The sequence below is a fragment of the Cheilinus undulatus genome, linkage group 10, assembly GCF_018320785.1.
Source record: "Cheilinus undulatus linkage group 10, ASM1832078v1, whole genome shotgun sequence".
NCBI lineage: Eukaryota > Metazoa > Chordata > Actinopteri > Labriformes > Labridae > Cheilinus > Cheilinus undulatus.
In genome coordinates this window covers 35,474,342-35,501,386 of record NC_054874.1, presented here as the reverse complement: position 1 = coordinate 35,501,386, position 27,045 = coordinate 35,474,342, and the positions used below count along the sequence as shown (strand labels likewise).

Below are 27,045 nucleotides of genomic sequence, written 5' to 3'. Positions count from 1 at the left end.
TTGCCCAGTTTTGTCATTTTTAAACCATATTTGCCATTATACACCCATCTGTGCCTCTTCTCACATTTACAGTACTTGTCTAGATTTACCTGTGTGTGATAATAAGCTTAATGAATAGCCTATTTTATAGTGATTGTTTGTGTGAAGAAATTGACAGATGCAGGTAAAGCTGCTTGAACTGATGAAACTGTAATTGCTTGTAGCCCCTTCAAATGCATTAGGTGACTTCTTGTGATTTTTAGTTGTTGTTCCACCTGGTTTTGAGTTGATTTTCTTTGAGTGTGTCGAGTGTTGAAACAGAATTTGTGTGTTTGATTGCTTTCATGTATGCTTTCATATGAGAAAAAAAGAGAGAAAATTAGCATGTCATGTCAGTGTCATAAGTGTAATCTAGTTTGTGCAGGCTCTACATTCGCATGACTGTGTGTGAAAAAGGAGCTCATAGCCCATCTGGTTATGTCCAGGTGCTGTCTCTCACTTGGCTTCCTCAATAATTTTCCCCAAGCCAATTTCACTGAATAAAATGTGTCCTAACAGCCAGCGACACAAGTGGTCATCATGGACAAAATCAGCTTTTCCTATTTCAGTGTTCTAACAGCCTGAAAGCAATAAAGCATGAAACAAAGCAATAAAAGCAACACATTGTTTTTAGCTGTCACCTCATTTCTATTTCTTTTCTGTCACTTGCACTGACATGGACAAGGAAGGAGGAATAAGGGAAACTGACCAGGAGATTGGAGTGCGAGATAGCTGTGCATTAATAACATCCTCAACCGTGATTGACAAAAAGAAGACATCAATACAAAGCACCACACTTAAGTTTCTAAAATTAAACTCTATATGCCATAGTGTTTAGGGGAAAACTATTACTTATGAGATGCAGTGTGGAACAGCAAATTTCTGATATTCTGTAATGCAAAGTGAAATGTGACGTTCACATGCTGCTAGGATATCAGGTTTGGAACTCTTTTTTGTGAGTTTTTTAACAATCGTTATGTTACCGTTTTGTTTTGTACTGTCGTGTTCCATCTCATGTTTAATAAAACACTTGTTTGTTTGAATTTTGAACATTTTTTATGAATCATTTGGTACTTTTTGGTGATGGTCTTTAATGATAGTGAGAAGTCTGATTTAGTTTACATTAAAAAGTGTAAAATTTTAACTTTTGATGAATCCTTGGTATTTGCATTTTTGAATTTATTTTCATTTGGATCATTTGTTTTCACACTAAACTTTGGAAATTTTTAGTTGTATTTGTATAAATTAATTGGAATTTTATTATTAATGAATTAATTAAATTATTCAAATGTCTGGAACATTTTTTTTTTCGTTTACATCTCGAACTTTAGGTTTGTCTGAAAAGAATAGTCATATGTAAATGAGAGCTCTTGTTTGTTTTGTTAAATGATAAATGTTAGAATTTTTGTTTAGTACAACTAATAAAAGTTTGGAACTATTTTTGTTTTGTGAATAACTGCCATGTTTTTTTCAAGTATTAATAAATCTTACTTCAATCATTTTTTTTTTCTATTTTGAAGGAATATTCACTACGAACAAATCTGAGCTTTTGTTTTGCTTTGTTTTACAGTAAAAGTTAGATTATTTTGTTTAAATGAAATATTTGGAAACTTTTTTTTTCTTTCTACAAATAAATGATTTTTTAAAATACAATTAATAATTGGAACTTTTCAATGAATGAAAACTTTTTTATAACAAATGTTTGAAATGTATGGAAGGAACCAATCTGAGGTCTTGCTTTATTTCATATCACAATTAATTAATGTTAAAAACTGTTTTTTTGTTTTTTTGTTTGTTTGTTTTTTAATTTAAACTTTAATGTTTGGAATTTTTGTTTATTTGCTACTAAAAAGAAATCACAGAAAATGTTGAGGACTTTCTGTTTTGTTGTTATTAACTTCTTTACAATTGAATTGGTTGTGCACATTTGGCAAAGTTGTCATCTGTAGTGATTGGGGTTATTGTAATATTTGGAACGTTTGCTTTTTATTTCATTTATTTTTTTATTGATTTGCCTTTGGATTTTATGAGTGTTTTTTTCTACAAATTGTTAGAAACTTTAGTTTTTAAATTGTTTGTTTCTATATTCTTTTCTTTTGCACTTGTTTGATATGTTTGTGACTTTTTCCTTTCATTTTAACATCTAATTTGACTTATCTCTAATTTATTTGTAAATTTTATGTGTTTTTTGGGGGGGATAGAATTGTTAAGATTAAAATAAAATATTAATAGACCTTTGTCTATTTCCTGTATTTTTACCTGCTTTTCTTCTGTTTCAGAATAATATATTTCTCTTCTCCAGCATACAGTGTAACGACTGACAGTATTGTGTGTGCTCAGCATATATGACTTATCCTTGGATGAGATCGTCTCGTCTGCTCAGCACGCGGTGAAAGGGTTCCTTCCTTGCACGACGGGTGAGGAGAGAGGACATGAGAGCAGGGGAGGGGAATCTTCTTCTGTGGTATAATGAGTTTGACAATGAAAGTGACACTGCGTCCTCTCTGGACCTTGCTGTGTGATCAATCATAACAATGGCTCACCATTTCCTCCTCTGGATACTGACCTTTCTTCCTTCAGGAAAAGAAGTGTGTGTAGGTGTTACAGTGTCCGTGTCATAGATTTCTTTGTGCCATCACCTTTTTTCCAATCAGTCCCCTTACTGTCCTTTAAACGTGAGTCTTATTTCCCCCCAGAAAAGCCAAAATGGCCTAAAAAATGTCCAACTTTGGGAATACTGGTCCATTTAATTTTGAGTTTTAATCTATTTTAAGATGAGATGAAACACTACGGCATTTTTGGGGGGGGGGGGACTTCAGGCTTAAATATTTTAAATCCCATCACCTGAAGAGCTTACAAGGTGATGACATTACTCCAGTAGGATAAGTGCCTAGATTTCATGCAAATACCAACCACTGAGATTATACGACACTGGTTTTTAAATATATTGATGCCTGTACTAAAGAATGACAGAAACAGGAATGACAAGTGGAGAAAGCTGTGATTTTGAAGTGATCTTTTCGGGTTTTATCCTCACTGCCCTTGTCTTAACGGCAGCCTGCTTACTGCATCTTTTACGGCTCTGTGTCACTTTATGTGTATTAGCTAGACTACTTAAATAAAACATTAAAAATAAATCTGAAAATATTGCTGCTATCAAAATCCTCTTAATATGCTTCAGCCACAAACGTCCCATGATGGCCATCAGGCGTCCAGACACAGTTTTATAGCTGGTTTTTATGGTACTCTTAATTGTTAGTTTATCTCTGCAGCAGAGAAACACACAGACTTTAATGCCTTTAAAACAACGTAAATTTCCATCAAGCATCACTTCAAAAGGCTGCAGAATTCAGTACTGCAACCTTAGATGGTGTATTTTGTCAAGGCAAGACAGTAAGTTTAAAATTGTAAAATGAGAATTGTGTGAGGGAGGATTTATTTTTAACATATATTTTGTTTTTTATGCCTTTAGAGAGAAGGACAGTGGATAGAGTCAGCAACAGTGATTAGAGAGTGAGGGAGAGACATGGGGAGCCTCATGCTGTACTTGAACAAGGGCTGCCCATTTACATGGGGGCATGACTTAACTGCTAGGCCATCTGTACCCAAGGCTTGTGTTTTTAAAGGATGCAACCCTCAAAGACACTTTAAATAATAGTAGTGATCTCGAAGCTCACACAAGTAGAGTACCTACATGGGAAAACCTGGGGAGTGGTTACAAATATTTTGCTCTAAAAAAAATCTTATGTTTTCAAGATTAATTTTGGGGCTTATAGCCTTATTTTGATGGGGCAGCTGTAGAATTACAGGAAACATAAGGAGAGTGAATGGGGGAAGACCTGCACCAAACACCCGTCAAGACTGAGAACCGATCCTGCAGCCAGCACACCAACGACCATGATTTATTACAGTTTATGTTAGACATTTAAAAAAAAAAAAAAAGGAAAAAAAAAAAAAGATTTTGAAATTTCAAGCTTTGTTCATTGGTGGCACCAAAATAGGCATAACCCAGCAGTTCCTCTCAGGAGCTTTTGGGCCCATGCACAATGCTGCCTTTTTGTGCAGACAGAAGCCAATTTCTTAACTCAACCAATGTAGCTCAGCTTTTGCTTAGTGCAAAAGTGGCCTTAGTATTTGCTGTTTTAAGAGCTGCACACTAGGGCTAGACGATTCTGAAAAATAATCTAATTTCGATCTTTCCCCCCAATATTGCAATTGCAATTTGATATGCAATTATTCCTTAACTTTCTTTGACTCCTAAACAAGGGTTGAACAATTCTTTTAAAGTGTCTAATTCTGGGGAGCAGGTGGCCTAGTGGTTAAAGGCGCTCCCCATGTACGCGGGCGGCCAGGGCTCGAATCCGGCCTGAGGCCCCTCACCGTATGTCTCTCCCCCACTCTTGACTCTGCTTTCGACTCTATCCACTCTCCTCCTCTATCTAATAAAGGCACAAAAATGAAAAAACAAAACAAAAAAAAACAAAGTGTCTAATTCTACTGATTTTGACTCGTACTGCAAATTGGATATGAACTGTTGCATTAAAGGGTTTTTGTCATTCTCATATTTAATTTTAAAAAGTACATAAATGAAGAAAGTAGGATTTTTTACAGACTATTCTAAAATAAATGTCACCTGAATGATTGCATGATATGTCATGCATAATATCTCTGCTGCAAAAAAAGTTTAAAACTGTTATTTTGACACAAATTTCAGGTCAAAGAAATAATGCACCTTTTGCCATTTGAAAATTGATGCAGGACATATTGTGATTTAATCTAATACTCGATTAATTGCCCAGCCCTACTGCACACACATCACACTACACTGAAATCAGTTGAACTTTTATCTAAAAGATCTTTTTGGGGCTTTTACACCTTATTGGAAATAGAACAAAGGATTTGAGCTCAAGCCACCTGAGCTTAAGGCAACAACGTCTGTATTAGTGATGTTCATAGGCGAACAATTTCACATCCAACTAAATGCAAATTCAATTGGATACGACTTGTCAAAAGTCAAGATAACAGACCAAATAGTGGGCTATTTCTTTAAAATGGGTCACAGTGGAAGTTGTGAATGGTGTGAAGTTTACAGAATGTGGTTAGAGTTTGCAGTGCTAGCACTGATGGCCTTCAATCCTCTTTGCAGATCAACATCCCCATTCCTGTGCTGAAGGTCACCACTCAGTGACCCGATTATTTATTTATTTGTTCTAAAATCATACAATTACCAACAGCACAAACAGAGTCGAGGGTGGGGGGTGGGATAATCATTCATCAATCATAATCAAGGTAAAAAGTTTAATTAACTGTGTTTTAATTCTGCCATAATCACCCAGCCCTAAGTCTGATGCTACTGTTATTGCCAGGACAGCAGTCCTTTACATAGTTTTATGTTTACTTGGTAATATCTATTTTTAATAAAGGAAACTGTTAATTACATCATGCTATTTAAAAAAGACCATACAGTCACTTCCAGGAGCAGAATACACCTTTTGTGATCTAGCAACAACAAGCACTGTTAACAAATTGAGGCTGTGGACAACCCCAGTGTGAAAACAGTGGCGAAGGACACAGGCCCTTGTAAAACACACACACACACACACACACAGAGATGGACGGATTAAAAGATTTATGATGTGTATATCACAATAGCATTGGATGCAATAGACCTAAAATACTATTTTAGGTACTATACTAAAAAAATACTATTCCAAAATCAATACCTATACAAGCAATACATTTCCTGACTTACACAATGTTTCTTTAAACATCTAATAATGAACAGATGCCCTTGAGAAATAATTGTTTTACACTGTTTTCATTTAGTAGCATTATTTTTGTTTAAAACCCTTCAGGTCTCCACCAACAAGCAAAGGCATGCTGTGTAATGCCTGAGAGGCAAGACCCAGGGCAAACTAAATAAAGGTTTTAAAAGCACTGCTGCCTGCCTAGCTTCCTCAATGCTTGCTTATAATTTAAGGAAGCTCAAATGAGCATTGCAACATGTCTACAAGATGCACTGTTTTTAGTCTGGGCAGTCACAGGACACTATTAAATCCAAATTTTATGTATTTTTGTTCAGTGGAAACTCACTGCAGCCTGAATTCTGTGTACAAGTCTCCATCAACATCTTTCACCTCATTAACTCAGGCAATATTGGAGACTGTTTGATACAGCAAAAGTCAATTGAGATTGAAACCCTTTGATTTGTGGCATTGTTTGAGCCAGATGAAACACTCACATGACGAAAACTCCCTGAAATTCCGAGTGAAGTTGAGGCCTTTTAATGAAACATTTATTCATGGGTATAAAAAAAAAGACTCCAACACATTTCCACTGCCGATGAAAAGATCCAGCGGTATAATTTGCAGTCAAAATGTGCTTTTAATTGCAAGTGTCAAAGAGGAAATTAGAGCAGACCAATACAATAAGAAAAATACATTTGAGCACATATTTTCTTTATTACACTCGGTCAGTTAATTGGAAATTTTTAAAGGGCTGAGTTTGGATTGGTGTGGTTTGGTTATTCTAAAAGACAACACTAAAATTGCTTGTTAACAGTACTGCAGCTAGTAGTGTTTTAAATGGTAAAAAATAGATTTAAAGCTTTACGCAGCCTCATAGCTTTAAGCTATGAGACTTACTCAAGGACACGGTGGAAACAATAAACAAAAGACTCTTTTTAAACTCATGATTTTAGAGAAAATAGAATCAAACATGGCCCAAGATGACCCTGTGAGTATGAAAACAAGCAAAAACAGAGATGTTTCTTTATCATTCAGATGAGGCAGCCACAAAAGAATCACCTTGACTTCCAACTTGTTTGATTGCAAACATCCAATACAGACGAGCGCAAAGGTCAAAGCCACAGCACCATGACAATAGCTATAACAAATATCCCTGTGTCCCAAGATAGAGGAGAGAAAGGAGACGGTAAAAGGAAGAAGACATGAATCCAAATAGATTGGTGGCTTGGTGCTAGTCTGGGGATGCAGCTGAAAACCCTCTGGTGCTCCAGGAGAAGAGGAAAAATCTATTTTAGCCAATATAAGATGAAAAAATAGACCTAGATATTGCACTATATCCTGACTTTGAAGACCTCTTTCTTTTCAAAATCAAAGATTTAACATTTCCCATCTCAGATTACAGCTTTAGCATGCAATACAGTGCAAAAAAGTACCTATTTTTCCTTCATTATCCACTCAACAAGCAATCAGTACAAAAGAAATCTCCCTATATGTCTTGTTTTGCTTCTCAAGAGACTAAAGATGGATCTGTGTGTAAAGAAAACATCGATGGTTCCGGAGGAGACACCCCTCCGACATGTAATTACCAACAACACAATTGGACCTACATGCTAATCCGTGTCTCTTCCATTGATATTCATAGAATCTAAAATGGCTTCCTGACTATTTCCGTATCGCGTGGTAATACAATCACTCAATTAGGCTGTGTGATGAAGTGAAATGAGCCATTTTCTCTTGAGGACGGTAAATAGTGGCCCCGGCGTAATTGACAACTGCAGAGTAATTCCTAATCGTAATGACATGTCCTGCAGTCTGGCACTGCACAGTGATTAGACCGAGCCAAGCTCAGAGCAGCAGTGTTGTCAGGGATGCTCAGCGAAAACAGGGCTAAAGTTAAGTTGGAGGGGGGGTGTTGATGCTGGATGATAAGGCAGCAGAAAATAGATGTTGGAGGGAGTTAATGGCTTTTTACAGTGGAGCTGCAAAACAGTTAGTCTGATAGATTAACCCAAAAACACATTAAAGTGATCCACTCCAAACTTGGACTATTAGTTCGAATATCATAGACACGGTTTAATAAGATTGACTTTAACTCTTTGACTACAGTTCAAACAATTTTTTAAATCAATTAAGGTATCAAGCTTTATTGTTGTAACATTTAAAGCTAGTATATTTTTCATTCCAGCTTCTTAAACATCTGACTTTGCAGGGATTTTTCTGTTTCAAATCATCATAAACGCGCCAGTTGTTTTTGGATGGCCGGAGAGACGGATCAAGGCATTTGAAGGTTTTACAGTAAAAAGCCTTTAGGCATCATCAGATTTTACAAATAACTTTGACTAGGTGGTGAAATGGATCAAGGCTGAGCTGCTTGGATCAGCCCTCGCAGTTTGTGCAGCATGTGATCCACAGATTGATGACAGACATATCAAAGTGGAATAAAATAAAGTAATTGTGCTGTTGAGTCTCTGTCCAGAGTCTGAGTGAAATAAAGGTAAGGTTGTATTTTAGAATACATTTTTTTAAGTAGACTTTGAAACAGAAACCGGTCTGCTTTTAAATTTTATTGTGCATTATTATCAATGGATATATTAATATACATATTGCTTAATTTATTGCTTTATTTGTTTCAGACTTTTTTTTTTTTTGATTCTTTGATAGTTACAACAATGAAGTTAAAGCCTGCTATAGTTGTAAACTTAGCATTACAAACTCTGTAAAAGAATGCTGGGTTTGGTCCAAAAACTGAGGATAAAATTCCTAAACCATACTCCCTGGTCATTCTGTTTGACTCGCAACACGCACTGCAAGAGCAGCCAGTGCAGAGACCCACGCATGCTAATGGTGTGTGCGTAGGATTGTCATGTTTAACATGTCAAAGTTCACATGAGAAAAAAGTAGAATAAAAAAGATTTATGTGGTTTAAAAGCAAACTTGTTATTCACAGGTTTCTATTCTGTGTTTGCAAAGTTGATGATCCCAATGTGGGATAACAAATACACTGTTAATAAACTGATGCAGCTTTTATGAGTCTGTTGCACTTAGATTTTAAAAAACATTGTGTAATAAAAAGGAGTTCATATTTATTAGTGATGCACGATAAGTAGTTTTTTGAACCGATACCGATAACTGATAATTTCCTACTCCCGATGGCCGATAACCGATAATAACCAAAATATTTTTTTAATTGTTGATTTAACAAAAGAAGTTTATTTGATGTGTTTATGCACATCTGGGGGTAAGAAGGGGTTAGTATGTAGTGAGCAAAGTTCCTAAGGTCAATCAGACTGAATGAAACCATGTCAAACAAAGCAGGCAGGTATACATCTATGAAAGTAGCAACAGATCAGGAAACTGTCAGACCGATTTTGTTGTTATGATGTTGCGCCTTTTGGCTCTGGCAAACTTTCTGCAGTTTTCAATGCCCGCTTACAATCAGCGCTCTGCCTGGTATTAGCCGTTGGCTTGGTCCTAATGCCTGCGGCTGAGGCTAGTGGCTGCTGCCGCTTCGATTTAACATTGTTAGGATGATGACTCTTAAATGACTTCTAAGATCAAGGACTTCTTATTACTCTTTGCGACCTTTGCAGGGGAAATTCTACACACACGGTCACGTTATCCTCCCCGTAAATACTGAATAACGACACCGTGTTGTTAGTATTTTAGCACAGGGGCTGTTTCCTCTTCTTCTCTGGTGCTCAACAGTGGGTCGTGTACTGCAGCGCCACCTGCTGTTTCAGAATGTGTAGTCTCGTCTGAAAGAAAACAAACCCCAGCACTGCCGTGCTGACAAAAATATCTATGTTATTGGGGCTAGTCGTCATGATATCGGACTTATTGGAATGATGTAATAATTTCCTGTTATCGGCCAGATAATTATCGGCCCGATAGTTATCGTACACCCCTAATATCTATCTATCAGTTTATTTATCTATCTGCTCTAGCTATTGAAAATGAAGCGTATGGGGAAGCATGTTGTGAAGAAAACTGAATACATAAATAAAATAGTTGGCATTATGAGTAAAGAGCATTATGTAGAAATATTGAAGCAACATCTCAAGACAACAGCCAGGAAGTTAAAGCTTGGCTGCAAATTGGTCTTCCAAATGGACAATGACCGTAAGCATACTGGCAAATTAGTTACAGACTGGCTTAAGGACTAAAATGTCAATGTTTTGGAGTGGCCATAACAGATCCCTGATCTCAATCCTAGATAAAATTTGTGGGCAGAGATGAAGGGGTGTGTGAGAGCAAGGCAGCCCACAAACCTGACTCAGTTACACCAGTTCTGTCAGGATTGGGTCAAACTCTTTTGAAAAACTTGCGGAAGGATACCCACTGTATAAGCCAGGTCATACAGTTTAAAGGCAATGTTACCAAATACTAAGGAAATGTATGTAAACCTCTTACTTCGAAGGAAGCAATAAAAAAAAAAAATCTCTGAAAAAATCTCTCTCTCATTATTTGGCATGTAGCAGATAGAAATAATTGGTAATCCTAACTGAGCTAAAACAGGATTGTCTGATTTAAGGTCAGACAGTGAGAAAAAAGGGTATGTGTCTTTTAATAGTCAACATCTTCATGCAGCTACAGTGATGTTAAAGCAGCACTATGTAGTTTTTCCACCTTAATATAATATTTCGAGAGTCATTGTGATGGTACATCACCTTACAACAGGTTGAATGACACCTCAGTCATGGTCTTAGGGGGTCTGTATTGCCTTCACTGGCACAATGTAACTTCAAGGTGGATGGTAGGAACCCTTCCACACTAAAAAACTACAAATTTCTACTGCTTTGACTGCTTTACTGCATACGTCACTTCCCCCTCCTTCCTGATTTGTTTAAAAGACGGAAGTCGAGGTGGAAGCTAAACGTAGAGTTTTTATCATGGGGGAAGCAGCGAAAACCCCAAAGAAAAGAAAAGTTTTATCAGAGGAGACAAAAAAAGAAAGCGGGAGAGTAACAAGCTGACAAGAATAAACACTGGCCCAGCATTCACTTGCTGGCGTGAGCTGAAAGACAAGGAGGGATGTCCGACCGATGCTGATTTGGCCCTGTTATTGTTGGACTTGTAAGTATATGTTGATTGCTTACCATCTATATACAGTACTCCTGAGTTTGTAATGTGTCTTTTCTTATCACTAAGGGCCATCTTGTCATCAGTTTATTCACTATCGCACTGAAACAGGACGGGGGGCGGGGGCGACTTCACAGTAATAAAACCAAGTTGAACTTAGTGATTTTCAACATCGTCATTTAGCCAAAAATAAATACATTACATCCTCACTATCTATCCTGCAAACAGCGGCTGAAGACAGAAGAGTAGTTTTGAAAGTAAGTCCCGTCGTCTTTCGTTCGCTTCCAAAATAAATGCATGTGACCGGGAGATCAGGATCTTTAGGGCAGTACACGCTGGCGCTCATGGGTAATTGAGTGTTCCTTCTGGTAAAGCACTACCGCGATGTCATCTCGGCTTATCCTACATGCCTTACAACCCTGAGTCTGCAAAACCTAACCTCTAAGTTCAGGAGAGGCAAACCACAGTAATCAATACAAGTATTGAAATTGGGACAAAAATAAATGCACAAAATCAGACATTTTACACACAGATGGTTGCCTTGGCTATAAGTGATGGATGTTGGACAGATGTAGACTGGTGCTTAGAAATTTATTACACAGAAACTGTAGGTAGGAGTTATTGTAGTTGCAGGACCTGATGAAACACTTTTCGAATACTGAATGATACATGTATGTCACCTTTTTTCTGACTGTGTTTGGCTCTTTTCTTTTCATACAAAAAGCTTTGTTTAAAGTCTCAGGGATATAATTACAACATGGAAAGATGGTTTCCTGTACACAAACAAGCAGGACCAAAAACTGACAATATACTGTAACTAGCACTGAAATCACACCAGCTGGGGTTTCGGTGGAGTATTGTGGAGCTATAAAGACAAATCCAGTGCACAAGTATGCAGTGCTCATGGAGTGGCACAGCTATGGCTTAGGCTTAAAGCTGATTCTGAACAACTCTAGCTATCTATCCTTTAACATTTTCAACATTTCATGTAATGTGATGATGTCATGGTGTTGGGTGTATGTAGATAGCTGACTGAGCTAGTGAGATGGCATAAAGGGTGTGATTTCATGTGGAATTATCCCCATTATGTTGAATTTATGGACAAAGGGACAAGAAGAACATCACAGCTTAAGTTCAAAATCTCATGTTGTATTGTTTTAATTAAAACAGCTGTGCAGCCACTTCAGTGAAGCATACTGAATTATGCACATCCTTGGTGTAATAACTGTATTAGCTCTGCCAAGTTTGTTGTCAGATTGTGAGCGTATGAATGAGCTGTAAAGGTAATCATGTCGAAGGCTGCAGAGTTGCAGATTATGGGCTGCACGCTGTAAAGCTGTACAGACATGCTGGTTTTATGGCCAACAAGTGGAATGACTAGTTAAAGTTCTTTTTTGGTCAAACAAAAAATATGCTAAAGAGTTACTTTCCTCAGTATGCAACACAATAAACAAGTTACTTTCAAAAACAAGAGGGGTGCAAATTATTAAATTATTATGATATTGTTATTGGCAAGCATTAGCTCAAACAGCCAATTTTATTTGTACAGGCAAATATAACAGTTTCTAACAATATTTGCAACTGGTATAAACAGTATGTATAAATAAGACTATGAAGTAGGCAGGACAAACAGACCCAAGGGCCATTTCAGACCGTGCGTGTGAGATATATGTCTTAGCCACAGAACAGTTTGATTTTTATTTTGTCTGCATGTTAACTAGTTGGGGTGTTCAGATTGCCTGCTTGAGCGCCTGAAATGCATGTCCCACACACTGAGAGTGTAGAGAAGTGAGGGCATGGCTATTTTTTCCACATGCTCCGGGTGCTTTTTGGCCAAAATAGACAGGAAAATAATCCATATTTACCTTGCTGTAGCAAATATGTGCATCCACATTGGTAGAATATGTCCACAGTCTGTTTCTCGATGACCCACATGAAGGCCTCAAGCTAAGATGCTTCTGTTTAATAAAGCCATCTCGCTTTTTTGTAGAAACTCCCTTCATTTGTACAGAATGCTTAGTTTTGAATTCTTGCCGGCACAGTTGAATCCAGCCACTTGTAGTAGGGTTTATGAAGTAATACTTATGAAGAATGACAGGGCTTTGACAGCAGAGAGACACGATCAACACGCAGCAAATTTGGCCTGCAATAAAAGCTGTGACGGAGTGGACATGTGCAGCACCTGCAAGCAGCAAAACATGCTGCCTATCTGGAATGGGTGCAAGTCAGCTTAAGTATTTTTCTCTTCTCCTCCCCATTCCTTAAATCTGAAATAGTGTTTTAAGGACTGAAGTTTATAACCTTGCGCAAAGCAGATGGATTTGCCAGACTCTATATCTGTCATCAGTCAAATCCATTTCGAAAAGCTCCAATCCACAATGTTTGTGTTTGGATTAATCAGTGTCTTTTGAGGAAAATGAGGTGGTAGATTTCATTGTACTTCCTCCAGTGGATGGAACTCTAGTATATTATTAGTTTTACCACAGATGGACCATGTTTCTGTATGGAAAAAAAATAAATAAATAAAATAATGACTATACGAAAATATTGTTCATGGTGTGAAAGATGTTTCCACTCTTCTGCTGACCAGATTTAGCATGAGTTTGTGAGAGTTACGGGGGAAAAGGTTAGCTGTTGTGTGAGTTGGTGTATACAATGGCTGCTAGTGGAGTGATAAGCTCAGACTTAGCCGCAGCAGCAGTTTTGTCAGAACCGGACATTATGTTTTTATTAAAGAAGCGGGGAGAGCAACACTGACAGCTTTCAAAGTCAGAAAATATGTTTTTGCTCTATTCAGCTTGCTTTGGCATGACTTTGCAATCATTACAGGGGGGTTTGCTGATGTATCCAATGGCTGCTGCGACAGTAGCTCTTAGCTTGGCTGTAGCTGTAGGAGGGCAGCAGTTTAATCAAAACAGTACCTTATTTTTTTTTTAAACAAGAGCAGGAGCCACACTGAAAGCTTGTCTTGGCAGAGAGGTCATGAATTTTATTCGTCAAGATGTGACACCAGCAGTAGCTTGTCAGCTCAAGAGTAGCACGTGCATACATCATTTGGTCTTGCCGCTCTGATTAGCCCGTGATGAATGTGTCAGACAGAACGTTTCTCCAATCCCGGACTTCGAATTCTTTGTAAAGTCCTGCCATTCCCAAACACTTTCTATGATCTACTTCCCAGATGAGTGTGGAATGTATCCATTAAATGGATACATGAAACAGTCTATCTGGTGTGTCAGGTTATGAAGTTTATGGTCTGACCCACATTTATGTATCCACAATGAAAAATCAAAATAAAAATTAAAATGACAAGAAATCAAAGCATGCATCTTCAAATACTATTGATGATATTTGCTAATTAGTTAGAACGAATCCTAAATCAATTAGACAGATTAAAAACGACATGTGCCTGTTCACATGAAGGGTATTATCCTCAGCTCTATTTTGACAGCATTGAAGGGATATAGTGGTAGTGTCAAGAAAATCTGTTTTTCCTTATTAGAATGCAAATTTATACAGCACAACACTCCAAAGTCTAATCAGATCATCCACTCAGTGGGGGGGAGCTGTGGTGCGAGAAGAAAGTTTTCACTATGAGTGGTTGTTGTGTTAATGTGTTCACAAGGAAGAAAACAAACTCCCAATAGGAAGACTGAAAGAGAATTCTTAACATGTTTTGGTTGTTAAAAAGCATGAATCAAATTTTAATATTGTTAGTCAGTTTTTTCTTTTATGAAGAAAGGTGGAGATGTCAGTGACCTCTCCTCTGCACTGAAACAGAGCACTGACCTCCTCAGGGGATCCTGCAGCTTCACCGAAATAGGAAACCAGAAATGAGCACTGATGAGCACAACACCTGCTATGACACCTCGGCATGTCACAGCCAAATCTCACATCCCCTGTCACCTCAAGCTCTAACAATATAAGCACTTAACTGGTAACAGCGCCAGCAAGCAGGAAAGTGATGACAATAAATGATGGCAATCAAAGCGCCGCCTCTTCTTTGAGCTTCATCTTGAGCATCGTCAAGACACCTCCCCAGCTCCTATTAGCAAATGATGAAACTGTTTCTCACTGCTGGTTTTGGAGGGAACTTCAAAAAACATCACAGATGGCCGGCCCTTTTGACCAAAAAAAAGCACACGGTATTTTTTCTTTTTGTGGCCGTCTTGTGCCATACTGAATTATGAAAGTGGCGAAGGAGGATTTCTGCCTGCGACGATCAATAGCCTGATTCCTCTGTCACAATGCGAGGCGTCGATCTGAGGCAGGAGTTTGACAGATGGCGTGTCACCTTCGTCAGCATGACGTCCCCGCATGCTCGTGCGTGTGCGCAGATTTCTGTGCTTCCACATGATTTTTCTAATCTCGGAGAGACAAAGTGAGAAACAAGAGTGTGATATGAGCGAGTGCATGTGTACAAGCAGTGGGGAGAGAGAGAGGTGCAGAGTTAGAGAACATGCACACACAGAGAAACATGTTAGAGGGGGACTGATGCTTTCATACTCCCACCCAAAAAGCCTTTGGTGCTTGCTGTGCTACAGCACACTTTGCTGTGACTCCTCTACTGATTTAATTAACCTTTTACTGGCACTGTTACCACAATCATTCTGGGAACTATAGTCAACTGCAAAGTGTGTCTGACTGCAGTGTAGACTCAGAAAAACTGAAATACGTTAGGAAAAGTCCCTCAATAACACTCCCACTAAAGACACAGAAGGAACTGCTGCCTCAACCCACCACGGAAACATCAAAGGGAGTCATCCTTTTTTCCCCCCAGAATTACTTTGGACAGAAGGTGCAAGCCCATGCTTCTTTAACAAAAGATGACAGGCATCGCAGCAGAAGAGTCCCTTCCTCCTTACCAGAGGTCAGCAAACGTCAAGGCCTTCCGCCCAGCGACAAACCCCCGAGTGTGACGGTTTATACAGCCGCGCGGAGCTGTCACAGGGTGCTGCAGTGCTCTCGCTGCACTACCTAACAAGTCAGTGCAAGCTTTTTTCACACCCTATTAGGAATACAACTCAACTGGGCCATGCTATGTTTCTGTTTCTTGCAGTCATTCATGTTTTATGAAGGGTATAATATTGATTCTGAAGCCAGCGCAGTCAACGTGAGGGTAGAAAGAAAAAAAGTCTCTGCTCACTCCTACACAGCAGCTATACGTTGACCTCTCAGCTTAAAATATGTATATATCATAACAACACTTGAACCTGAAGTGTCATAATTTAATATTTAAACATTAAAAATGCATCGCAGTAAAGCGCTACAGTGGCCTGGAACCTGCAGAGAGCAACTGCTCCACAGTTGGCATTGTTTACAAAGTGATTTGTGCACTTTTTCAAAGGACATTTTTTGTCCTCATGCAAAATTTATTTCTATGCTGTTTATCAGCAGAGCTGGCAGCACTGCTAAAGATGAATTTCAGCCTTTAAATCTTGAATTCAAAGCATTTCAAAAATAATGGGTTGATAATATTGCATTCAGTCCTTCACAGAGTACATAAAACTCCAATCTACAAGAGGAGCAAAGTGCACGGTTACTCCCATTATGCATTCGAATCTCTGCAAGACGTTTAAACAGATTCCAGACATTTCCCTCACAGCTGCTCGCCTGCATACATCTGAACTACCCAGGGATGTCAGTGACCCACATTCTAACCCATGCAAATCCAGTGTTTGTATATTTTTTTAATCTGTAATTCTCAGGACAAATAATGTTTGAGAAAAGATCAAGGCCACCTTATAAAACCAATGTGGAGGTCTTTCCATCTGTAATCAGCATTAGAAAAGCAGCACTCTTATATGTTTTTCTTTGTAAATTCAAAACACATTCTCTCTTTTATTTACTCAATGAACAGGGATCAAACTATTAAAACTAATCTTTGAAAACTATACAGGGCAGTGTTTTCTAAAATGGGGTCCTGAGGTGGTACCAGGGAGTGTGCAGAGACTTGACAGTAACATGCGTTGTGAAAACATTTGAATGCAACTTTTAAGCAGTGTACAGTAGGCAAATGTTTCAAATTTAAGTATTTGGATTAAAATGTTCATTAGCTTTAGTCACATTTTAATGATTCTCTTTGAACTTTAAGTCTATACACATTTAAGTCCAGTTTTAGTCAATATGAACTCTAACTTTGGTCAAACTGTGTATTCTCTTTAAACGTACTTCATTAGCCAAACTGTAAAACTTAAATAAATGTAAGACTCGACTTGATGCCCTGCCAATACTTGAAAATAAACTGATGAAAAAAATTGTCATAGTTTGAATGAATATGTGTTATGTACAGAGATAGAAAGTAACTAATTACATTTACTCAAACTACTGTTATTGAGTAGGGTTTTATTGTGTAGTAGTAATTTGGAGTAGATTTTGAAATCAGTGCTTTTACTTCTACTTAAGTTAGGTTGAACCAGAATAACTGTGCTTTTACTTGAATATAATACTCGTACATTTTCCACTTCTGTTGACTAAACAGTAGTTCATATTTTACTCTACAATTCTTCAGGCTGAGCATTAATCAAAATGTAGATAAAATCTCTTATAACTGCAATTTCCAAAATCGCGATTTTTCTTTGACCTAAAATAAGTGTCAAAAACAGTTTCAGACATTTTTTTGCAGCAGAGATGTTGTGCTCTAAACATGATGCAAACACTGAAGCATTATTTTTTAATGCACGATTCCTTCAATACAACAATTCACATTTAATCTGCGATATAAGTCCATCTGCAATACGAGTCAAAATAATCGCAATTAAATATTCTTTCATAGTTGTTCAGCCCTAGTTTTCAAGATACATTCAACAAATCAGTAAATAATTTAATGTGACTGAAGTCTATATGTCATTCATAATGATTCATGCATCATGTTACATCATCCTAACATATATGCCCGGTCTACAGTAAAAGGGTTTATGTTTCATCTATCTAATACTGTTTTGGTAATAATATAGAAGGATTTATTGCTTGTGTTTGTTGAAAAATTCATAAGATGAGGGATTAAAAAAAAAAAAAAAATGAAACCCCACGTCAAATCCCAAATGCAATATTGGAAAAGAAAATTGACATATTATTTTCAAAATTATTCAGCCCTACAGCTACTCAGTACTAAAAGTTGACTTTAAATTAAATACTTTTACTTTTACTTGAATAGATCCATAGACTAGTAGACTACTTTGACTTAAGTACATTTTAACCAGAGTAACTGTTCTTTCAACAGTCATGTACTTTTTCCACCTCTGGTAATCTAACACCTTCACAGAAAGGATGGGATAATTATTTTATTTTATTATTTTATTATTTTATCTATTGACACTGATACCTGCATTGACTCATAATCCAGGTTATTATTGTCAGAGTCAACATTTCTCTATTATATGGTAGAAACATGGGACAAAAATCTGTTTTTAACAGAAATCATATCTGTGTTTTCAAACAACCAAATTTATTCAGGTTTCTTAACTTATATTTTCTTTTCATGAAGTTACCTTTGAACAAATCATGACAATTAATTTAGCTTCACCAATTAGTCATTTTACTGAGCCAACCTTGAACGCATCATAACGTAACCTGCCACCACTTTTTGTGAGCTAATTAAGTTGTTTAAGGTTTCAATAATGGATTCATATTTTTAAATAATGAAACTTGATACAAAGTCTATCGTGGCTGCTCTGAGCTAAGATGACTAAAAGGACTTTCCCAAAGCTGCAGCTGCAGAGTCTGAATTCCAGCAGGCAGAGTGGAGTTTTTTTCAACCAGCTACTTCATTCTGGTTTAATCTGATGCAAATACAACCCCTAACATACAGAGAAGAGCTACAAATTCATCCTAACATCTCTCCTGCTCTCTCTGTCACACTGCTCCACACTGACACTGACAGACACTACGCTCCTCCTGATCTCTCACCTCATCTCTGCTTGTTTTGACAGATTACACACACAGAGGAGCAATATCAGAGATTTTGAACGTCCAACAGTTCAGCAGTCACATTTTAGTCTCATAACAAAAACTAAATTAACTATATGTAACTTTTTTTATTATCATGGATCTATTTTAGTGTGTTATCTTCAGCATGGAAAAAAAGATTGTTGATAAACAATTGTAATTATGTTTGTGTCAACCAAATGAACACTGTTCCCTGAAAAAACATTAATCAATTCAAATCAGAAATCTAGCATTTCTTTTCAGGAAAATATTTAATTTAATAAAACAGTTCACCCATCTTTAGCCAATCAGAATCAAGCAGGCATTGAGTGTCACATAAATCAGAATGTTGCTGTTCATATGAAAAGCAGCCAATCAACACTGAGGCCTGGTCGCCACTGACACAGTGAACAGATGTCATCACTTCCTGTTTGCCTGCTGCTGTGTGTGTCTGAGCTGTATCTCCTGCAGACAGGACTATTGCTTATGCTATTTTTATTATGCAGCTTTGTTTTTGTGGCACTACATACATATTGTTTGTCATGATAAATGCAAATGAGCTACAGATTTTTGATATTCTTTGCATGGACCACTATTAATCAGTATTAGTTAGCAGCAGCTCTGAAAAATATTGGTTGGCCTTTAGTTTTGGTTATGAAATCCAAACATTTCTGGCATGACTATGGAATACTTCAGCTTCTACAGAGAGAGTACTTAGGTAATGTTAAGCAGCTGACATTTAGTCTCAAACCCTGCTTGAGAAAAACAAGACTGAAATAACAGTAATCTAAATTATTTGATGCTGCATTTTGTCTCACTTCAGCTGCAAAGTACAAACATTTCCTCTTCTTTTTTCTTAATCAGGATGCCACTTAGAGCAGAATAAAACTCCCTGCTCCCAAAAGACTTAAAATTCCAACATTATACAGCTGGCAACACCAGGCAGCAAGTGAACATATGTATGTTTGCATATATAAGCATGCACATGTGAGAGAGGGCATGCGTTTGTGTGTATAGTGAGTTATCAGTGTCAGATAATTATCTCAATCAGCGAGCATGAGTGAAAGTACTGAAAATAGAGCAGAAAGTTAACTGATGAATTGATTATTGTATGGAATGAAAGTTAATCAGTAAATATGGTGAGAATTAATGGCTTTTTTGTGTTTTGGTGATTTTTCAAGAATGTAAGAATGTCACACAAATTTTGGTTTTAGCCATTTAGAGGTAGATATTTGTGAGCTGATCCATAATGGCAAAATTCATAATGCTGATTGATACTGAGCTCCTGATTATCAATCACAATTACACATTGATTTTAAATCTGCATGAATTTAAAATAATCAAATGAATTGTTGCATTATTTTGAGCGACGTTCCCAGACTAAAATAAAATAAAATAAAATATAATAAAGTAAAATAAAATAATGATAAAATAAAGTAAAATCAAATCAAATAAAACAGCACTGACAAGCCTTTTGTGATTTCTATGGGGGTTTTTTGCTCTATTTTTGGTGACCTTTGCAAGTGACTTTAGTAACTAAAAATCACCCCAGAAACAACTTCCGAGCTTAAATTTTGTGTAAAAATGCAGGTAGTCCTATCATCCTAAAAACAGTTCAGGCTTTTACTTTGAAATACACACCAGAAGTGTTACCATAGCTACGTTCTTGCTAGGGAGTACGGAGAAGCAGGATGTATACAGTGAATCTGCCTCCACCCACAGCAGTGTTTAACTCTCTGTATCTCACAGAGCATCAAAGCAAGTTCAGTGGCGTCAGAGTGAACTAGGCTCGCAATATCACTCATGAAGAGTAAACTGAAATGTTTAATTCACCTTAGAACAAAAAAATGAGCATTTACATATTAACACAGCAGGCACTGAAGGACAGAATGCTAAAAAAGAGAGAGGGTGCACTCCTTCATGCACCAATGACAAAATACACACAACACAGCATGTGGCTCAGTAAATGTTTACTTTTAATTATTTTGTTTCAGGGTTGTCAAATTTAACCGAGTTCATCACGATTTAAGTCCAAAATTAGTGCACCAATTTTTTTGTATTATTTACTGTCCCTTTCAACACACTTGGGTTAAGCCATGTCAGTGTCTCCCTGCAGCCACCCTGCCGTAAAATAAATCCATGACTGCCCTTAATGTCTCATTTCACCTTAAAGAAACTCACACAGCTCAGTGGACAAGTCAAAAATAATCTGGACCTTATGTTATCAAACATTTACTCTTTTCTGTGTCCTTCTCAATCCATAGCACGTTCCCTTTTTCTGTGGTTAAGTTCATGTCATAATTTATCTACCTATAAAAGCAGGTCTGGATCCAAACAGGAAGTCAATTACCTTTAGTTTAAGACAGCAGGCAAATCCGAAATGACACAAAAAGAGTTTAAAATGCAAAATGGTGGAATCTCAAAATGTGATTAAAATGGTGCAATTAATCCCAATTATCTACAGAAATTATGAGATAAATTGTGATTTATTTAAATTATCTTTTGACAGCCACATTAAGTTTATATGAATGTGGGAAGTAAAAATTGTAATCAAAATTATAGCTCATTAAATTTGCCCAGCACCAGCATCCACTCCTTTTTCTTATTTTGTTGTAAAAAATATTGAATTTCAGTATATTTTCTGTAAAAACAATCCACTGGAACATTTCTGCAAGCGTAGAAGATATTCAATGAGTATATTTTGCATTTATTTAACATTTTTAAGAAAATAGATTTTCTCATGAATTATCTTGCTGATAAATGTGGTAGGAAAAATGCATTTTAATTAATATGCATATTTTTACGAATTATTTTTGGGCTTAGACAAATGACAGAGTTGGAATTGGGGAGATAGACTAGGGGAAATGACTGCAGGAAAGGAGCCAGAGGCTGGATTTGAATCTGCACTGCATGCTTCAAGAACAACAGAATGTTAAGCAGACATAACTACTAGGCCACCGATACCCAAACAGGCATGTTTTAGAAAGAAAAATTGGTTCACAAATCTGAATTCTTCATGCGTATATGAAACTGGATGTGGCCACATCTCTTGGAAATAAAATCGTCATAAGATGTAAAGATATTAAGGTTCTAGATAGCTTTTCATTGAAGTGTGTACTATGTTTCTCTGGGAGAAAGTGTGTAGGTTAACTGTATGGATTCATGTAGGGCTGCTTGGCATCACTTGGCTTTTCTTGCAAGAAGAAAAACCGATAAAATGGACCCTTTAATCGATGGATTTTGTTTTCAAGGGATTCTGTCAGTGGCAGGAGGTTATGTTAAGTGTAAAATCAATGAAGGCTGCTTTGCAAAATTATTCTCCACTCTTTTTCCACATCTATACCTTGCTATAGAACCTCTGTGTTTGCCCAGAAACAGTCTTTGATGATCCTATAAACAGTTGTAGTGTGGGTCAGTGCAAAAAAGTAAGGAGCCCAGCTTTTACAAAGAGTATGATAATGCAAAAAATGAGGAAGTATTGAGCTATTTTCAGAAACCAAAAATCGCTGCTCTTTCACTTGCCGGGTTCTCTCTTTTCAAGAGAAGTTGAAAAAATACAGTCCTGTTCCTGGTGAAAAATGCAAATGTCTCACTTCAGAGAACATCCACTCTTCCTCTCTCTCTGTAGCTGCACTCAGGACATCATTCAAAGCTGCAAAATGGACAAGATGACCACTCCGGTTTCATCTTTTAAAAGGTGAACCTCACTCTCTTTTGGATCAGCGAGGTTAACGTTTGCAGGTGCTGCGCTCGGCGAACGTGCCGCGGCTCCCAGTACTTGTCTGTGTCGTACACTCAGTAGAACAGAGCAAATTAGAATGAAATATTGAGTTCATTTATGAATAAGTGGGGCTGAACGGCCCCTCGTCGGAGCTTCAGCATGCATATTCAGTTGATGGAAACCTTTGGATGGGTCATTTCTCCTCGCTGCTTCATTAAATAGTGAAAGTCAAAAGTGCAATGCCTCCTGACAAAAAAAAAAAAAGAGTCTCTATAGAGGTGGAACGAGGTTTTCTTTGCTCTGGCTCAAGATTTAGAAGTGTAAAAAACACTTTAAATCCAAAAATAGTTTAACAAAGCAGGGTTAGAATTTTAAATTGCGCCACGTCTCACATTGTTCTTCCGACAGAACGCTTTCTGCATATTAAAAAGAAGTGCAGTTTAAAAGAACAGAACATAACATACACTTAAATAAATGAGCTCTTTGGTGTTTTTCCTTTTTGTAGCAATATAAAAAAGGCATGACACCTGGGATAAAGATCTAGCACGTTTGTTTATTTCCCTTTAATGAAACTAATTGACACAATAGTGAGTTAGATAAAGTCTCAGTGGGATGCTGTGCTATAGAGCCAATCAAAAGCAGCTCCTTAAGACGGATCTAATAGAAACTCCAGAGGAGGTATGCTAAAGGGGTGCAGGATGGTGTGTGTGAGTGTGTGTGCTAATGCAGCTGAAGTGGTGGAGGGCAGGTGCAATCGCAGCTCAATAGAGAACCTATTCTGCAGAATGGAGCCGTGGATGGAGATATGGTTTCGTGCTTGGCATGTAAGGCAACAAATACAACTGGAGTCGAGCGCTAAGGAGGCAGAGGTTATGTTTACCCGCACCTTTGTGGTTAGCTTGAGCTTTTAGTGCCTCATAACGTATACAGAGGATTGGGCCAAAGCTAAAGGCCAGACACTGGAACAAATATCCTTGAATTCTGATGGCTTTTTATTTTTTTTCAAAGGCAAACGAGTTACTCAGCTCCCCCCCTCTGGAGACAAACTCACTATGATGAATACCACCATTAAGAAAATGACTTGTCTCAAATGTCAGACTGAAGCCAATGTTTGCAGAATCAAAATTGATAGCACGTGAACACAAGACGTTTTCCCTTTCTCTTTACTCTTGCTCTCTTTAATGTTCTCACCGGGGAAAGCGCAATCAAGCCTAATTATTTAAACCGCCTGCCACTCTTTGAGAGCATCGGTTTCTTAAAAATAATTAGAGCTTTAGGTTGAATGTGTTGTAAAGGCGCTTGCTCATGCTATGACGGCTGATGAATGATGTGGAATGTCAGGAGCACTCAAAGTCAGGAGTGGAATTTAAAGATTTGCACTGAAACAAGCTGAGGGTAAATTCAATGAAGAAAGATGAAATGTTGCTTATTGAAAGAACAGGCTGGAAAAGCAGAATGCATCTCAGAAGAACAGACTGACAGAGAGAGAAATACCAGTAATGAAATATGCAATAAAAGTCATGTTAAGGAGGTGTTTTTATAATCTTTCCAGAAAAATGTTCACACACAAGGAGTGATTTCATGGAAACCTGTCAGAACGGTGTAAATTCAACAATACAGATATGTTGCTGTCTTATAAGTGCATTGCATCCATTTGATGCAACAAAGATCTGCCTCTTCAAACAAGGGAGCCTCAATAAAGCATCTTAGGTTTCCAGCATGAACAAATTTGCACTTCAAACCATTGTACCCATTTAATCAGTCATTGTGCATGCCCAGTCAACCACTGCAGTGTTTCTAAGCACAATCTCAGACTGAGGCACACAAAGCTATCTTTGATTATACGCTAGCCCATGGGGAAACTTTATCAAACTCCTCTGCTTCCTGTGGAGAGGGACCAGGTGACTAGCAACTGCTCAATCGGAAGGCCAAATTCTTTTCCCGCATACAGGCGAGGAATCACGCCTTTGATCCCGTGAAAGGCAGCTGCAAGTGCCTCTCCAGATACCAGCCCCAACCAATCGCGCCTCCACTTCCTTCAACCAATCAGGGCCTTGTCTCCAGCGCCCAACCATAATCCGACCTACTGCTGCTGTTTCCACATAGCGACCCCCCTGCACCCCACTTCCTTTGAAAAACGATGCAAGTGTGAGCCGCAAACAAACAAGCTGTTTAAAGGATAAAAGAATGCAAAGTGTGCCCTACTCACCCATCTCGTTGTCCGATTTATTGTCCATTTCCGTGTCAGTGAGTGTGAGCGCTGAGTTCGAGCGACTGGAGAGGCATGAATTCTGCCCAGACTTTGCTCCAGTTCCCCAAAGAGTCATGGTACGTTCCGGTGATACAGGCTCATGGTTTTCTGTAGCGACCGGTCCTCGGGAGTAGCTGCTGAGCGGGTGGGAGAGGCCTGTCTCGGGGCAGAGGGCCAAGCCCCTGCGAGGCGGTGGCGGCTCACAGATGCCGAGCTGCCTCAGCGAAAACGTCTGCCCTGTGAATGACGAAAGTTGTAAAGTTAACAGACCAAGCAACAACACGGTTAATGGGCAAGAGCAGGGTGACTTCAAAAAACACTTAATCTAAGAGCAGGGAGGCAGGGGAGGAGCTAATTGTTAAATTAAGGCATTTACAACACCCACCCAAGCTGCTTGGCACTCATTGACTCATCAAGATGCTGAAAAAGATTTTCTTGAACTTAAATCACAGAGCTCAAACTTCATGTTGTAATAGGGTGTAATTTTTAAGATGACCTACTTTGATTGAACAATTTAACCCAAAATATATCTACTAAAAATTCAAGCTCCTTGTGAACATCAACCCACATGAAAAATTTAAGAAGAATCCTACTCCATATTTATTATTTATTGTTGTCATGACCTCGTTCAGATGCAGCCTCTTTCCCAATATATCATTACCATAGAAGTGTAGCCTGTTCAGTCTGAAATACATGAGACTTGTGTTAATAAAATGAATAAGCAGATACACTATTAGAGTCACTGCAGCATCCAAGCAAAATAAAATTATACTTTTAAAGTGATGTAGGTATATTGCCAATAAACAAAAATATACTGTTTAGGAATTCTCAGAACTTAAAATGCAATTCCACCAATTACAATTCACTTTACATCTGTTTTGAGATGCACAAGTGTAACATTGTTACAATATGGTAAGTGCAACACTCCAACAATCCAATTAAACAATTAACATTCATGTGGTCTTCCAAAAATATATTATGTGGCAGAACTTTTCTTTATATCTGTTTGAATGACTTCCATGTTCATCTAAAACCAATAAGAGTGAATAACAATTACCATATAATGTTTGAAATTAGTGTTATCAATTGATTAAAACATTTACCTAATTAACTACAGTCTTAGTGATGAACTAAACACAGCTGATTGCATATATTCTTAAATTAAGCTATCTGAATGTGCTTCTGAACAGCACTGGACCATTTGACATGCCTTTGAAATAGTGAAAGATTTAAAACATCTCGTGCATATGTTGGCAGAGACAGACAGGCACAGGAGGAGGAGACACAGTGGGCAGATATCCCACTTAATTATCAATCTTAGGTCAAACTTGTCTTCGGGATGTGTAAAATAGTAGAAATGAAAAGCACAGGAAAATTTTGGCAGATGTTATCCTCAAATTAACAAGGCTTCTGAAGATGGCAGTGTGATGATAACAGTGTGATTAACTGCCATACATTTTTTAGCTCCTATTGTATTTTTCTGATTAATTAAACAAAATTAATCAAAATGTCTACAGCGCTTTTAAAAATATTTCCTGCTTAAGTCTTTAAAGCTCTTTGGATTTTTTTATAGTGCTCTAATAAATGAACTTGCCTTGGGTTATTGTGGCGTTATTGTGCAGTTTGTTGAATGGTTTGGAAATCAGACTCACTAAATATTTTGAATACTTACAAAAGTTCTACTTGGGTGAAAATGTTCTAGATGCAGGGAGGAGATGGGGGCGCATTTCGTTGTGTCTAGCAGTGCAGTTACATAAAAATATTTGAAAATGTTTGAGAGATAATGCTGTTTCTAAAGAGTCTGCAATGTATGCTGGGTATTTTGTTGAAGTACTATACCCCCTCCCTCCTGCCTCCGTTTATAAAAAAAAAAAAAAAGTCAAACAAAACAAAAAATGTTCACCACTTGTGAACAGATGATGATAAATATGTGTCTTCTGCATGCCAGACAACCCACTACAATGTTTTGGTAAAATAACCAACCAGCCAACTGTTACATACTGTTAAGCAGTTACACACTGGGTTAGGCTAAAGCTAATGACTTCTCCTTTGGAGGGCCTGACATGATCTCTTAGGTCCTCAGGGACGGGTTTATGCTCTGTTCCCAGAATCAGAACCAAGCAAAGTGAAGCAGCTTTCAGTTGATATGCTCCTCCGCTGTTGAAAAAAACTGACAGAGAACCTGAGGCTTTTGACATCAGTTAGCTTTATAAAAACAAAAATAAAAACATTCTTATTCTTAGCTGCAGACCTAAAAATTCATTTCTCTCCTGCCTTGTATAAAAACTTTTTTCAATCCATTAATA

The 27,045-nt window shown here is 37.7% G+C and overlaps 1 protein-coding gene across 8 annotated transcripts in view; it reads right to left on the bottom strand.

Moving 5' to 3' along the window:
- si:dkey-237h12.3 (teneurin-3) overlaps positions 1–27,045 on the bottom strand; it is a 305,241-nt gene that overhangs the window by 234,241 nt on the left and 43,955 nt on the right. For all 8 annotated transcript variants that reach the window (XM_041797163.1, XM_041797159.1, XM_041797167.1 and 5 more), the window contains one exon: positions 24,698–24,976. In XM_041797163.1, coding sequence (XP_041653097.1) covers positions 24,698–24,976 — 279 coding nt within the window. The remainder of the gene's footprint in view (positions 1–24,697; positions 24,977–27,045) is intronic.